This window comes from Paroedura picta, chromosome 8 (genome assembly GCF_049243985.1).
Source record: "Paroedura picta isolate Pp20150507F chromosome 8, Ppicta_v3.0, whole genome shotgun sequence".
Taxonomy (NCBI): Eukaryota; Metazoa; Chordata; class Lepidosauria; order Squamata; family Gekkonidae; genus Paroedura; species Paroedura picta.
The window spans coordinates 23,566,458-23,580,786 of record NC_135376.1 but is presented as its reverse complement, the minus strand read 5'-3'; the positions used below and the strand labels follow the sequence as shown (position 1 = coordinate 23,580,786).

At 41.9% G+C, this 14,329-nt stretch overlaps 1 protein-coding gene across 2 annotated transcripts in view; it reads left to right on the top strand.

The window, feature by feature from the left end:
• Positions 1–14,026, top strand: part of TSC22D2 (TSC22 domain family member 2) — a 42,576-nt gene extending 28,550 nt beyond the window's left edge. For both annotated transcript variants that reach the window (XM_077348694.1, XM_077348692.1), the window contains 2 exons: positions 8,359–8,410; positions 12,354–14,026. In XM_077348694.1, coding sequence (XP_077204809.1) covers positions 8,359–8,410; positions 12,354–12,617 — 316 coding nt within the window. In that variant the 3' untranslated portion in view covers positions 12,618–14,026. The remainder of the gene's footprint in view (positions 1–8,358; positions 8,411–12,353) is intronic.
• Positions 14,027–14,329: the final 303 nt, after the last annotated feature.

Here is a 14,329-nt window from a genome sequence, read left to right as displayed (position 1 = left end):
TTCCCCGGAGTCCATTTTTAGAAGGCTTACTAAAAAAAAAAAAAAAGTAGAATCCCATATATTTGGTGTGTAAAATATATTTCTATTTTAAACATGCAGTGTTCCTGGCACATCTTAGTGCTCAAATGTCTACATTGTAGTTGTAATATGGAGGATAAGACTTTGACATAGATGAATTTGATCAAACAGAATTCGTGTTGTTGTGCAGATTCTGCTGGTCCCAGTATTACACCTGTCTGAAGTACAGGCAGGTAAACTAGAGTCTAGAATTGGTATTATATTAATGATGATTTTAAAATCCTGCAGGGAAGTCCAAAATATAAGGAAAGGACTGAACCATTAATTTTTAAGCATTTCATTTGTTGTGATGAACACATGAGGACCTGTAATCAGTCCTGCTCCATTTTAAATTCAGTGTTTCTTGCATGTGCTTTTCTTGTTTTGGAAAATGTCAGTGACATCACTAAATTAATTTTCTTTGTCTCCTGTCTTAAATGTATAATCACAAAATACATAATTAAAATACATACATTAATATGTTTGTAGCAGCTTTCCTGAATAGAGTGCTACTAAGATGTATTTGAATTAACCTTAAGTAGCACAAACATTTAAAATGTTAAATTGATCTTTTTCTATGCTAGCTTCACTAGAAAGTTAAGGTGACACAAGGGAACTATTACTGTAACTACAGTAATCCTTGGCCTGGATCCAAAAAACTGCACAGCTAGTTTTGTATGCTTCATACCTTTGTGTTGCCAACATCACTTCCTCTGCTGCCCATGCTTCATAGTAAACCATAGACAGTTTATGCACTGGGAACTTCACTACCACAGCTCCCATGCAGGAGCACAAATAGGGGGCAGTTGAGGGGCACCAGGCCAAATGCTCCCCCATGTGGGTGCAGGAAGAGGTGGGGCAACCTGCCACAACTAAAACTCCAGCCTGCAGCTCAGCATGAAACCTCCAGTGCATAAATGGTCATAGTGAAACTAAAGACAATCTTAAGAACATCTCTTGCTATAGTTCGGGGAAGGTGGGGGAACAGAAGGTCCAAGGCACAATTATTGGCATCTGCATCTAAAAGGATCAGCTACTGGGCCATGTGAAACACTGTCTCCTGACAACACAAATGGCTGCTGCCATCCAGAGTAGACAATTTTGACTTTGAATGGTCTGATTCAATATAAAGCACCTTCGTGTCTGTGACACCTTGAAAGGAAAGCATTTCAGACTCTCCCACTTCCAAGCATGGAAGCCTTTGGATACTCTTGTATCATGCTTATGTATTATAGAATTACAAGTGTGGGCCTACAATACTTGTGGGATTCTTCCCCAATTTCTCACTAGGCTGCCCCAGATTTAGTGGCTGTGAGTGAGCCCAGCATGGCTCCTGAGGTGTGTAAGCCAAGGTATGTCTGTTAATTTAGTTTCATTTTCTCTCTCAATGCTCTAGCATGAGTTATACTACCCTTCTGAAAACGAAAGACACTGCATACAGAAGGGCACCTTTATGCTGAGAAAGTCCTCAGTTTATGGTCTTTGTGTTAGTTAGAGCAGGGGTAGTCAACCTGTGGTCCTCCAGATGTTCATGGGAATTGTAGTCCATGAACATCTGGAGGACCACAGGTTGACTACCCCTGAGTTAGAGGATGCACTTTCCTGTTATTATCCACTATTTAATCATTTATTTTAAACATCTACTGTTGAGGTGGTTTAGCAACACTATTCGTATGAATCTTACACAACTGCTCTGTGGTTCTTAAATAAAGAAAATAATGGTAGAAGCTGTGTATTAAAATACTATAAATTTGATGGGAGTAGGGTACAAGGATTGTTTTTTACTAACCAGAATTGCATGGCGCAACCTGTTAACTAATAATGACTTTTATATAGTAAATACATCTTGCCTGTCCTGTAATATACAAAAACTAGTTTCAAAGCCCATTTATAAACATGGGCTTTGAAAGGGGAGTACGGGGAAGGGAGACGGGCGGGCGTAGCCAACTACCCACCCCGATCTATCGCAGGCACGCTGGGGGAAGTGGTCGGGGCGGGCATGGCAAAGAAGGGGAGGCGAAAGCCGCAGGCCACTCACCTGGCTGGGATCATGGTGGAAGCGGCGGCAGCGTGGGAAGGGTTTTGGGGGAGGGGGTCTATCACGGTGGGTGGGAGCGTTGAATGTATGTGGGTGGGTGCGTGTGTCTCGTAGGGAGGTGCGGTGTCGTGGGAAGGGGCTTGAGGGGGAGGGGTAGCTGTTGCTGTGTCTGAGCCTTGGGGCGGGCGGGAAAGGAGCAGGGACGCCGCGTCTTTGACGCGGCGTCCCTGCTCCTGTCCCGAGGGCAAGGGGAAGGTGCCAGGAGGGCTCATCATGTAGGAAGGCTGCTTGTCTTTCTGCACAGCTAGTCCCCTGGCGGGTGAGGCCGGGCCAAGCAGCCAATGGGAAGCCACGCCATTGGCTGTTTGGCCCTCAAGTGGCACTCGGAGGGGTGAATCAGGAGCCGCTTTGCGGCTCCTGATTCGCCCGTCCGAGTTTTTATCACGGATAGGGCCCGCCCTAACTCCTCCCCATTAGCCATTAGGGCTTTATTTTATCCACTCCGCAGGAGCGGTTAAAGATGAGGGTCTACCAGGAATGTTCAATATGGTCTGAAGTGTGCAATACTGCTCATTTGTATTGGTAAACTTGGAAACCATAATAAGTTCAGGCTTTGTAGGGATATAATTCAGTTACGACCATTGCAAGCTAGAGTAAGAAAGGAGTAACCAAATTAAACCAAGCCTAAAAATGAGAATGATTGAGTTTCATTGGGGGCAAATAGAGTGGATTTTCTCCAGAACATAAGCGAGCAGCCTGTTCTAGCTGAACATCCAGGGTTCAATCCTACTACTTTCCTGGCACGTTCATTAGTGCAACGGCAATTCCAGATAGGTAGTCATATTAGTCTGCAGTAGAAAATAAAGACTAACTACTTTTTATTCAAGTTGTGTTGAGTCAGAGCTTACTTCACCAGATGCATTGGAATGTACATGCATTAAGCCATCAATCTATATCTAATTCTCAACGTTGCTAAATCCTGGAGATTGGAGCCATGAACAGTTAAGACTGAGCTTTTCTACAAACCTGAGAAAATTTCCAGATTTCCAGAATGAACACACGCAGACATCTACATACATCGACACAAATATATACATAAATATGCATGGAGGATTTTTAAAATCCACAATAATAGAAACTGCATTTGTTCTTAAGAACAAAAGATCCCACAAATGCCCTGAGTAGCTATTGCTAGGCAGTCACAACAGTGTTGCCAGCTAAAGTTTTGGTTTCTGACAAGAAAAGGCAGGGGAAGGGGCAAGTGACTTCCACCATTCACCCTTCAAGGTGCAACGGTAGAGTGAAGGGTGATGGGATGAAGACACAAGCTTCAGGGTGATGAGAGCCAGAAGCTTCTTTCACAGGGGAAGGAGAGAGAAGGAAGAGGCGGAAATAGATCCAGATGAGTTATCCATCATTGCAACAGAAAAGCCTTTTAAAACTGCAAAATTCAGAAAAGAACCTGGAGTTGGCAGGAGGGGGAGGACACAAATGGAGAAGAAAAGCTTAGAAAATGAAAGTCAGAAGTAAATTTCAGATTGGTTAAAAGGAAAGCAGATTAAAACAAGATAGGAAAATGAAAAGCAAACGGGAGGCATTAGAAGGACTCAAATGGGGGGAATGAAAACCTCATGTGTTAAATTATTCCTTTCCTTGTATGAAAAGGGTGGAAATACCAGGGACTGGGAGAAGGAGGAGAGAAAAGAGGAACAATAAATAGAAGCCACCAATATAATTGCATGTAGAATGAATGGAAGCTTGTATTCCCCTCCCCCAGTTAAGGGAAATGGATGAGTTCAAGTCAAAAGCATTTGACACATATCCACCCGAAATCTTTGTCCTTTCCACCTTTCTTCTTCTCAACTGTATCCATTTGTATGGAGATGAAGTTGTCCCCACTAGTTCTTTGTACTGTATTCCATCCCTAGTGGGTTGGCAAGGGGCAGCCAGCCTCCTTAATGTGCAAGTCATTGGAGGATATCAAATGGTAGGTGCGCTACATCCTCTCCCTTTGCACTCTGCTCTGGCAGGACATTTCGATCTTTCCCCAGTTCTGCCTCTTGTCCCAGCAACCAGCCTGGCTGGCTGGTGTGCTTGTGGGCCTTTGCTCCTGTCGACAGTGCCTGCGTGTGCTGCTGCTTCTGAGTCCTCAAGGTGGCAAAACATGCTTGTAGCTGGCAAGCTGACAGGTGGGCTTGTGGAATGCAGGATATTGAGCTTTTGGAGAAAAATGCACACTTACTCAGGATTAATATAAATAATTAATAAACTTACAACGAGGATTAATAATCTGAAATAAGATGCAACAACCCTGTTGCCTTGAAAAGTTGCTAGATTGGTGTCCTAGAGCAGGGGTAGTCAACCTGTGGTCCTCCAGATGTTCATGGACTACAATTCCCATGAGCCCCTGCCAGCAAATACTGGCAGGGGCTCATGGGAATTGTAGTCCAGGGATATCTGGAGGACCACAGGTTGATTACCCCTGTCCCAGAGCACAGACCAGCCTAAACTAAGCACTCTCAAACCCCGTTGATTTCAGGATGAGAGATTTACAGAGTAATCCTCTGGAGAGTTACTGCATTCTGGACCCCATGCATGGGATTTAAACTGAATAGTACATATTACTGCACTGATAATTTTTTCATTTAGAAATTTTATATCTATCCTTCTTATTGGATCTGTGCCACCAAGGTCGGTAACAGATAAAAATAATAATGAAAGCCCATCTTAAAAGCCTTTGGAACCAACAAAACATATATTAAAACCAAGCTAAATATAAGCATTTGCCTTTCCCATTGTGTTCAGTGGGGTTTATTGGGCGCATAAGTTTGGCTGAGGGGTGGTGTTGGTTTTGTACTTCAGAACTAGCCCTAAACCAGGTCATAGCCATGTTGGTGCTCCTGTGTGCAAGGAGATACACAACAGTCTTTTCCCCACCTTAGCTTACTAGCGCTTGCCAGTCATGAATTACTCCGATCCAAAACACTAGAACATTAAAGTAGAAGCTGGGGTGGGTGGGGAGTATTTAAAAGTGGTTGGAATCAGAGGGGGTGTGTGACAGCAGCAGCCTCTGTATTGTGCCTTTCACAAGTGAACTCACAACCATCTAACAGTGTGTGCTTGTGCTAGGGGTGCTAGTTTCCTCTGGGATTTATCTCCAGAGTACAGAGATCAGCTCCCCTGGAGAAAATGGCTGCTTTCTAGGGTGGACTCGATGACATTGTACCCCACGGAAGTCCCTGTATCCGTAGAGGGGAGCCTCCCCAGCCTCTCTTCTCATCTGCGTGAAGCAAAAAAGCCAACCTTCCCCTACATGTCTGGCTGTGAAAGAAAAGTGTCTGCACACATTTGCTAGGGTTGCCAACTCCATGTGGGAAAATTCCTGGAGATTTAGGGGATGGAGCTGGGGAAGGATATTAATCAGTTAAAATACCATAGTCTGTGATCTGAAGTAGCCACTTTCTCCAGGGAAAGTGATTTCTCTAGTCTGGAGATCACTATTAGTACTAGGAGAGCCCCAGGCCCCACCTGGAGATTGGCAGCCCACCTGAAGACTGCATTCCAGCCTGAGTTTCTACAGCTATCTGTAAGTTGTCCTACTGGAAATTATGTGGAGCCAAACCAGAGCAGTGTTTGAAGGGGGGGGGGACTTGCTGAGTTCCATGGAAGATGGGAGTTGTGAATCATACAGTCCAAGAAACTACCTTGCTGTGTAGTCCAAGAAACTACCATTCCACACTCAGAGGCAGATACAGACACTTTTATGGTGGTCCATTGGTGATTTCCCATATTGTGCAACACAGAAAAGTGGAAGGGGGACAATGTGGGGGTGGGGATCTTCATGCATTTACAAGTCCCCTGTTCATCATGTGTAAATAAAGCAAGGGGTTATTCGGCTTTAAACAAAATGGATCATGGATTATCGTTGAATCCACTTTATTGAATGATCCCTCATAAAGACTTTGCAGTCCATCATATCACAGTTCATAAGAAAGTAAATGAATAATGATGTGCCCACCACCTGTGTACTCTTCCCCCTCCGTCCAGGAAAGGTTTTCTGGCTTCAGGCCTGTCCTAGACAAGTGGAGACTAGTATGGACTTGTGGGAAAGATTTCACTTCTCTTCCCCAATTATTTCCTCTTCCATTCCCTGAAATCTCTACACATTCTAGCCTTTTCCTGCTTCCTTCTCTCCTTCCTTCCCAACCTAACCTTTATCTGTTGCCCTGCCAGCTCTCCCTCCCACTGTCAGCTTCTCCCTGGGAAAAACACTGGCCAAGTTGTGTGGTGCTTTCAAAGCCAAGCCCAGTAGCATCGTGGGGGATGTACACGGACTTGTGGAAGGTGCCTCAAGTTGCCCTTTACCACCTCCTTCATGTTACTGTTCTCTTCGTCCTGGCAGCTCCACCTTACTTTGCTTTCTTCCCTCCCACTCACCAACCATTTATCTATCTTTTGTATGTCAGCTATATTTAGTATTTGTTTACTCCATTTATATCCCCTCTTCCATGCAAGTCATGTGGGATTATTCCCTGCTGGTGGGTCTAGCACCAGGTGTCAGGCCAAAACTGCCCTGGAAGCAGCCCTGATCCCTCATATTGCCTTTTCCTGACAGAAAACAAGACTTGACAATATTGTTGCTTAGCAATAGCCACTGAGGGCATTTCTTAAAGTTTCATTTTCTGTGTTTGTTAGTTTTAAATCATTGCAAGTTGTTTTTTTGTTTGGAGCTTTTATTTATTTTGGGGATGTTTTTTAAAAAGATGTCTGCAAACCTGGGGCTTTCCTCAGGTTTCTGGAAAGGTCTATTTTGTTTGTCTATGGCCCTGATCACCATATTTGCAATGAGGCTATGTTGAGAATTAGATATATTGCTGCTCATCTTCTAATAGCCAGTCAGTTATCAGCATAAAACCTTAACACTAGCTTGCCTAATGTATATGTAAGTATATTTTGCTGGGGCAGTTTGTGTGTGTCCAAATTATAGTACTGTGCTTACAGTGTGTTTTTACAGAAGGCAATTACAGTGACTGTTATAGTGGGCAAAAGTGATTACTTACTACCATGTTGAATAATGGTTTTATTGTCTGAATAGAGCCTGTCCTGTTGGACAAAGTAAACTTGCAGCAAAATGTAATACAAAGATTAGAACTGGTTTCTTTGACGATGAATTATTTCAGCTGCCCATTAATAATGCTGACAGCTGTTGGAGCATTACTTGCCTCCTTATACTGTGTTTAAAATGCCTGTGGGAAAAGAACCGGCAGTGTCCATGAGGCCTCGTATACACATTCAGTATAATGTACTAGAACTGAGCCGATTCTGAGAGACCGGCTCTCTCAGTATAACCCTCCTCCTTAGACTATGATCCTCATACAATGTATTGGTGATGCAAGACCCCCAGGACATCCACTTGGCTACCACTGGGCCAAGAACCTTTTCCACCTGGGCCCCATCCTGGTGGAATGACTTTCTGAGCTTGCAAGACAGGGCTTGCAAGTCAGTCTCATTCAGGGAGGCCTTCTTCTGATCTTGCTCTGATGGTCCTCCTGGAATTCATCCACCAATTACTTCTTTATATTTTATTGATTATTTATAAATAGACAGTGTCTCATTTTATTATATTTTATACACACACGAACACATATTCTGGAAGGCTCGGGGTGGATTACAACAATCAAACAATTTGTATGTTTGTGTGTGTATACACACATACACACAATTGTTTGATTGTTGTAATCCACCCTGAACCTTCCAAGAAAGGACAGAATAGAAATCTAATAAATAAATAGTAGAACAGATTATACCACTTCAGGCTTCAAGTTGCAAATGTTTTTAAGTGCTTTCCCTGGTGAAAAGCTCCCTGCAATACCGAACTTAGCACATCAGGGAGAAAAGTCCTTGCAAAGCTCACTCTTATAGAGGAGATTTACGTGTACAGGAGAATTCAAAATTATCACCTATTGGTAGTCTGTGTTAGTATATAGTCCATTCTACTGCCTTTCTTTCAACCTCTGTTCCACTTGTGTAAGTAATAAATTCCATTGGATTTCATTGGGTCTTAGGCTTATTTAGCAGTTGTGAGGTTATTATGTTCTGAAGATACAATTCTTGTTCTTGACTGTGTACAGAAATTACTGGTGTATCTCCTAGGTTTGTTATATGAGAAAGATGTTGAATCCTCAAATGCCTTTAGTCATTTTGACTACATTATGGCAGGCATTGCAATTTATATACATGTGTTCTTTCTCTCTTTAAAACAGTGCATCTGGTGCAAGTGTTGTAGCCATTGACAACAAAATAGAACAGGCAATGGTAAGTAGGATATTCGTTTTCATTTGACTAATTAATAGTATAGCTTTGAGGCATATTACACTCTGTAAATCAATGCAGTCAGTAGACTAATTCATCTAATGAGCAATATAATAACTAGAAATTTTGAACAAAGCATAGGTATTAAGCATGAATTGTTGAAAAATGCAGAATTGAACTGTTGATTCTTACACCTCTACTAATTGTGTACTCAGCTACCATCATCTTTGCTGAAGCCCTATTTATGAGTTGTAATGCTGTGTTGTATAGAGGACTTGTTAGAAGGTAGTAATTTGTGCAGTCTAGTGCTCTAGAGCAGTAGTCCGCAACCTTTTTGAGGCTGTGGACCGGCGGCAGCGGGGAGGGCAATTGTGCGGCCGCGCATGCGCATTTGTGCCATGCGCTGCTGCAAACATACATGCATGGCACTTTCGCACATGCGTGAAACTGCAGCACATGCGTGTTTGTGGCCGCGCATGGCACAAACGCGCATGCCCGGCTGCGCATGCGCAGCCCTGCTTCCCTCCCCCCCCACACAAAAAGAAGCTTGCCGGGCCGCAAGCTAATTGCCCACTTTTGCGGCCGATTTGCTTGTGGCCTGGGAAGTTTCTTACTGCTGGGAGAGGGAGCTGCGGCCCCGGTGGTTGGGGACCACTGCTCTAGAGTAGCGATCCCCAACCTGTGGGCCGCAGACCACATGTGGTCCTTCGACTAATTGGAGGTGGGCCCCGAAGGACGCCTTCTCCCCCCCCCCCCGGCCCTTTACTTCATCCCCCCCCCAGCCCTTTACAACACACTTCATTGTTGTGGCTTGTCTGTATCTTATTTTGAAGGGATGTTTAAACATTACCATAGCGATCAGAGAGCGTTAGGGCAGTGGTTGAGAGTAGAGGAGTAAACTTCTCCCCCCCACTGGGCCTCAGTAAAAGGCGTTGAGTGGTCCCCGGCGTTGAGTGGTCCCCAGTGATAAAAAGGTTGGGGACCACTGCTCTAGAGAATGTACACCCATTTGCAATAAAATACCAGGGCATGATGTGCTCAAAGAACATTGATGGTATCAGCTTGCCACTTTTCCCTACCCGAAGGAGGCTCAAAGCGGCTTAAGTCGCCTTCCCATTCCTATATCACATCAACTTCTGAATATTTTAGCCCGCGCAAGCACAGTTGAGAAATGCTTTAGAGCCTGCAGTCTTCTGTGTAACCAGACAATTTGCCTGAGATTGCCTGAGATGAGCTAGATGCTCAACACTTGGTATTTATAAACTTTGCCCATTTAGGGTTTGTGGGTTACAGAAGATGAATGCCAATTACATTTTCAAGCTGCTGCCCTCCAGCTGTTAAAGTTTAGAGCAGAAAAGACATCAGAATTTCCTAGCATTCTAAAGAATTGTGAAAAGTCTAGAGCTGGACAGTGAGTGGCATGTGGTGTTCCCATCTTTGCACCAAATACAAGGGAGTATTGGCAAGACTAACAGTTCAAACTATAAAGTGGTGCATATTCCATTAACTATCTGATTATTTCAAATGAGTAGCCGTGTTGGTCTGAAGTAGCACAATAAAATCAGAGTCCAATAGCACCTTTAAGACCAACGAAGATTTATTCAACGCATGAGCTTTCGAGTGCAAGCACCCTTCAGCTGACAATTATTTTATTGTAGCTGATTATTTGTTGTTAACTGATACAAGCTTCCTGGGTTTCCTAATTGGTTGGCCACAATCTGTGGGTGGATCCTGACTCCAAATTGAAGGAGTTCATGGAAGCCCTTCCTTGGAGTTCTGCAATGGTGGAGCAAATCTCAGCGCAAAGCTGCTTCTACTCACCTGTTGGGGTGGGGGTAGATTTGTACCTAATCTCCTATCCATCAAATAGGAAGGCAGAGAAGATAGGGTTCAATTCATTCTCTTCAGCATGCCAGTATGTTCATATTGATATAAAGTGCCTTAAGAGTACTGAAAACAGTTTCATCTGTTCAAATTAATTTATGTTTTGTCTTGAACAGCAAGTCTGTTACTTGAACTTTCAGGTTAAACAGGACTAGCCAGGCTCCTGTTTTTAATAAGTCTTTATGGACAGGTATTGTAGCACAGAACTGCTGGAGAGCCCTGCAGTACAAGTGGATTAGTTTCCAGAGTACTAGCACAGTTAACCTCAGTGTCACGCCAACAAGTAAGAGCAGGCAAAAGCATTATTTGTGCATAATCATGAAGAATGTACAGCATTTCAAGCTAAATACTCTGGCAAATTTGGGGTGACCCACAATACCCTAAATACCATTGTGTAAAACAGACCTTGTCTGTGACACAGGTCCTCAAACACAAAACTAAAGCTTTCCAAGGCAAGATAGGAAGCTCAGCTGACAGTTTTAAGCTTATTGTACATATATAGTACACTAGGATATAAGAAAGAACAACCCACTCCCCAGCTTATATGTTTTCCTGTTTGACACAGCTTGCATGACTCAAGTATGTTTGTTCCCTATTTTGGCCATGAAGTTTGCATGATGGCCTTGGACATCTTCCAGTCACCCAGCCTAATCTCTCACACAGGAGTATGTTGAAGTTAAAATAACTCTTACGCTCCTTTGGAAATACAGGATACTCATTTAGTCATAAAAGCTTGTGTATCTTTGGTCAGCATTTTAGAGGGTCTCTGAACTACAGCACAGCTTAAACATCTCTGTTGTAAAAATGCTGACTATGATCAAAGGATTCCATACCTTTTGAAATGGAACTTTTAAACCACATGGTTCCTGAATGCCACATTCACACATAATTTATTTAAGGTGCACATAAATAAAAGTGGCTTAAAAGAAAGAAAAAGCTGCAAATATAATAGGCAATATAAAAATCAAATTTTGTTAAAATAAAATCCAGGAATCAAAAGATATCTCAAAGCACAATTAAAAATAACCAATAAAAACTAGTCATCATGTGAATAGAGAATAGCTGTGGTCACAAACTGCATATGCCTCCAAGTGCCCTTCAAAATAAAAATGATTTATTGTGGCTTCAGAACACAAGGAAGGATCTGGGTAGGATGGATAAATCTGGACCTAGTAACTTAAAAACTTTGTGTGCAGTAGTTTGAGGTCAGAGCTGGACGCACAACAAGTCCTCATCTTAAGATAACAGTCTTTGCATACTCTACCCTGTTCCCATGCCATTTAGGAATTTATCAGCAGCACTTGGAATTGTACCCCAAAACACAGTAGCAATCAGTGAAGCTAGTTAAGTGTTCTCCCACCTTGGGCTCCCATTAAGAACTTTGCTCTCACCAGGTGGTATTTCCAGACATTTTTCAAAGGTAACAACATATGGACCATGTTATATAGTCTAACCTGGACTTTAGGTCCTATGACCATAACCAGCGCTGCTCTCTCTAGGAAAGGCAGAGTAGCTAAAGCTAGCAAAAGAAATTCCTGACTATCTCTATGGTTTACTTTTCCAAAAGAACCACATCCAAGACCCAAGTGGGCTTAAGGGAGAGCAATCCTACCCCAGACCAGTTGTTTACCTAATTCCACATCAATTTTATTTATTAACCAACAGCACTCTGGTTTTATCCTTTTCCCCCCTGCACCTAGCCCTTTACTTTCTCCCAATACTGCTTCACTGTTTCTTTGTGGAAGAGAAAATGCAGCAGCATCTGCAAACAGATGATGCTATAATCCAAATTTCCAGATGATCCATTACATGTTTAGTAGCATGGAAGCCCATGTGCCAGTAGCTAAGGGCTTCTCACCACCTGAGACCTTGTTTTAGAACTGGATGTTCCATAGCAATTTTATGCCACATTAGATTTATATTGTTAAACTTGTATTATTACCTTTTTTTTAGTTGTATTGCTAGGATCCACATTTAGTAGACAGTAGGCATATAGCCAATAATTTTTGACTAAATCAAGAGTATGGGAAAGATGGTCTAACAATTGATTTGCCATTTACAGGATTTGGTGAAAAGCCATTTGATGTATGCAGTCAGAGAAGAAGTGGAAGTACTGAAGGAACAAATAAAAGAATTAGTTGAAAGAAACTCTTTACTTGAACGAGAAAATGCACTGTTAAAGTCTCTCTCAAACAATGATCAGTTATCCCAACTCTCAACCCAACAGGCCAACCCTAGTAGCACTTCTCAACAGCAAACAGTGATAGCACAGCCTCCGCAGCCAACGCAACCTCCGCAGCAGCAGCCGAATGTCTCCTCAGCGTAAAGCTCTCTTGCCTCGAAACTGAAAGCAATCTGTCCTTGTGTGCCACTGGTGTTCTTTCCACTTTATATGAAAGCGAGTAGCCATGCTTCAGTTGTGTGTTTTGGCCTTTTCAGTATTAGACAATCATTCTACAAGATCTTTCCCTCACTGAGATGTCATACTGCACAGTTGGTGTCCAATTAAGCCATCAGTGCACAAGGGGAAATGGTAGAAGGAGTTATAATGCAAAAGTCTGCATTTGTTTGGTGCGCATGAGTGGGGTCTAAGAGCTTTGGTGAGGCTCTTCAAGGTTTCCATCACTCATGGATTGCTTTGAGCCTTGCTTTTTCCACATAGTAACAACTCATCTTTAGAGCCACTGTTCTTTCAATTACAAATAACATTTGCCTACATTAGTTTCATTTATTTGTGTTTTATTTATTACAGGGCTGCTATTCATAATGTACATGAACAATGTCACACAACTTTTAATTTTTTAAAAATAAATGTAAGTATCAGTAAAAAAAAAAGATAGACAGGATTGAGTTTAATAGATAAAAAGTTTAGGCAATAATTGAACAAAAGAATCCTGGCATATTTCTAACACTAATGGCAATTTACCTTTTGGTATTTATTTTCCGTAGTTAAGACCCAGCTTGAATGTAAATTTTTGTATAGTGTAAGTATGAAGACCATAGTGCATCTGTACAGGTAGTCACCAGTCATTGTGAGATAATAATTGATGGGCTATTTTGATGAAGAAAACTTTGCTCATTTCTGTTTCTACTTTCTAATAGAGAAATTGCCATGATTCCTCTGCTTTTTGACATTTCGTATGATTTTTTTTTTTTGGGTGGGAATAAAAAGCTGTGAAATTGTTCAACCTACTTTGTAACCAAAGAAGCAAAGCTGTGTAATTGAGTTTTTATTTTATAATGCACATTCTTTATGTATTTTTATTTAGTGTTCTCATTCACATTTTTTTCTTTGCTGTCTAGCATGATCTGCATGACCTATAATCTTTGAACCACTTTCGTACCTCATGTTTTATCCAGCACTCTTATTGTGATATGTAATAGTCTGTGAACAATGTCAAATAAAAAAGAAAGAACAGCTAGTGTTGGTGGAGCTGAGCTGGTGTGTTACGCACTAGTTTAAAAAAAAATGAAGTGAGCCATCTTTTGTTCATTTAAAATGGTGTTTTGAATTTCGTATGCAGAAAACGTTTTGTTACATTGCAGATTTTAATGTATTTAATAAATGCAACATGCAGATTAAGTGCAGTGTATACTGAGTATTTAAATTAAAATGTACATTTCATAAATACAGTTTCAAGAGACCATCATTTGTGTATACTAACGTAGTATGTCAGAAATTGATGTACAATATATTTTAACACTTTCTGAAATTAAACTGCAGTTTTGTTGAAAGATCTGGCTCCACCTCTGTTCAGAATGTGAAGATTGCATCGTTTAAAATCTGCTTTAAAAGAACTGATGATTTGAGGGAGATGGAGAGCAATTCTGAATCCTATACGGGCCTGCTCAGTGGCCTTAGAGCTACAATGCGGTGTTAGGATTGCACCCTTCCTTAATTGAGATGAGGCTTATCAAGGGTTCATCATAAAAGTTTTGTTGATGCCTCAAATATTTAATAATCCTTCATTGGTTCATATTCAGTGTTTGAACCTGGGATTAGGGATGGAGCGTGAGCCATCAGTAAGTAGCCATCCA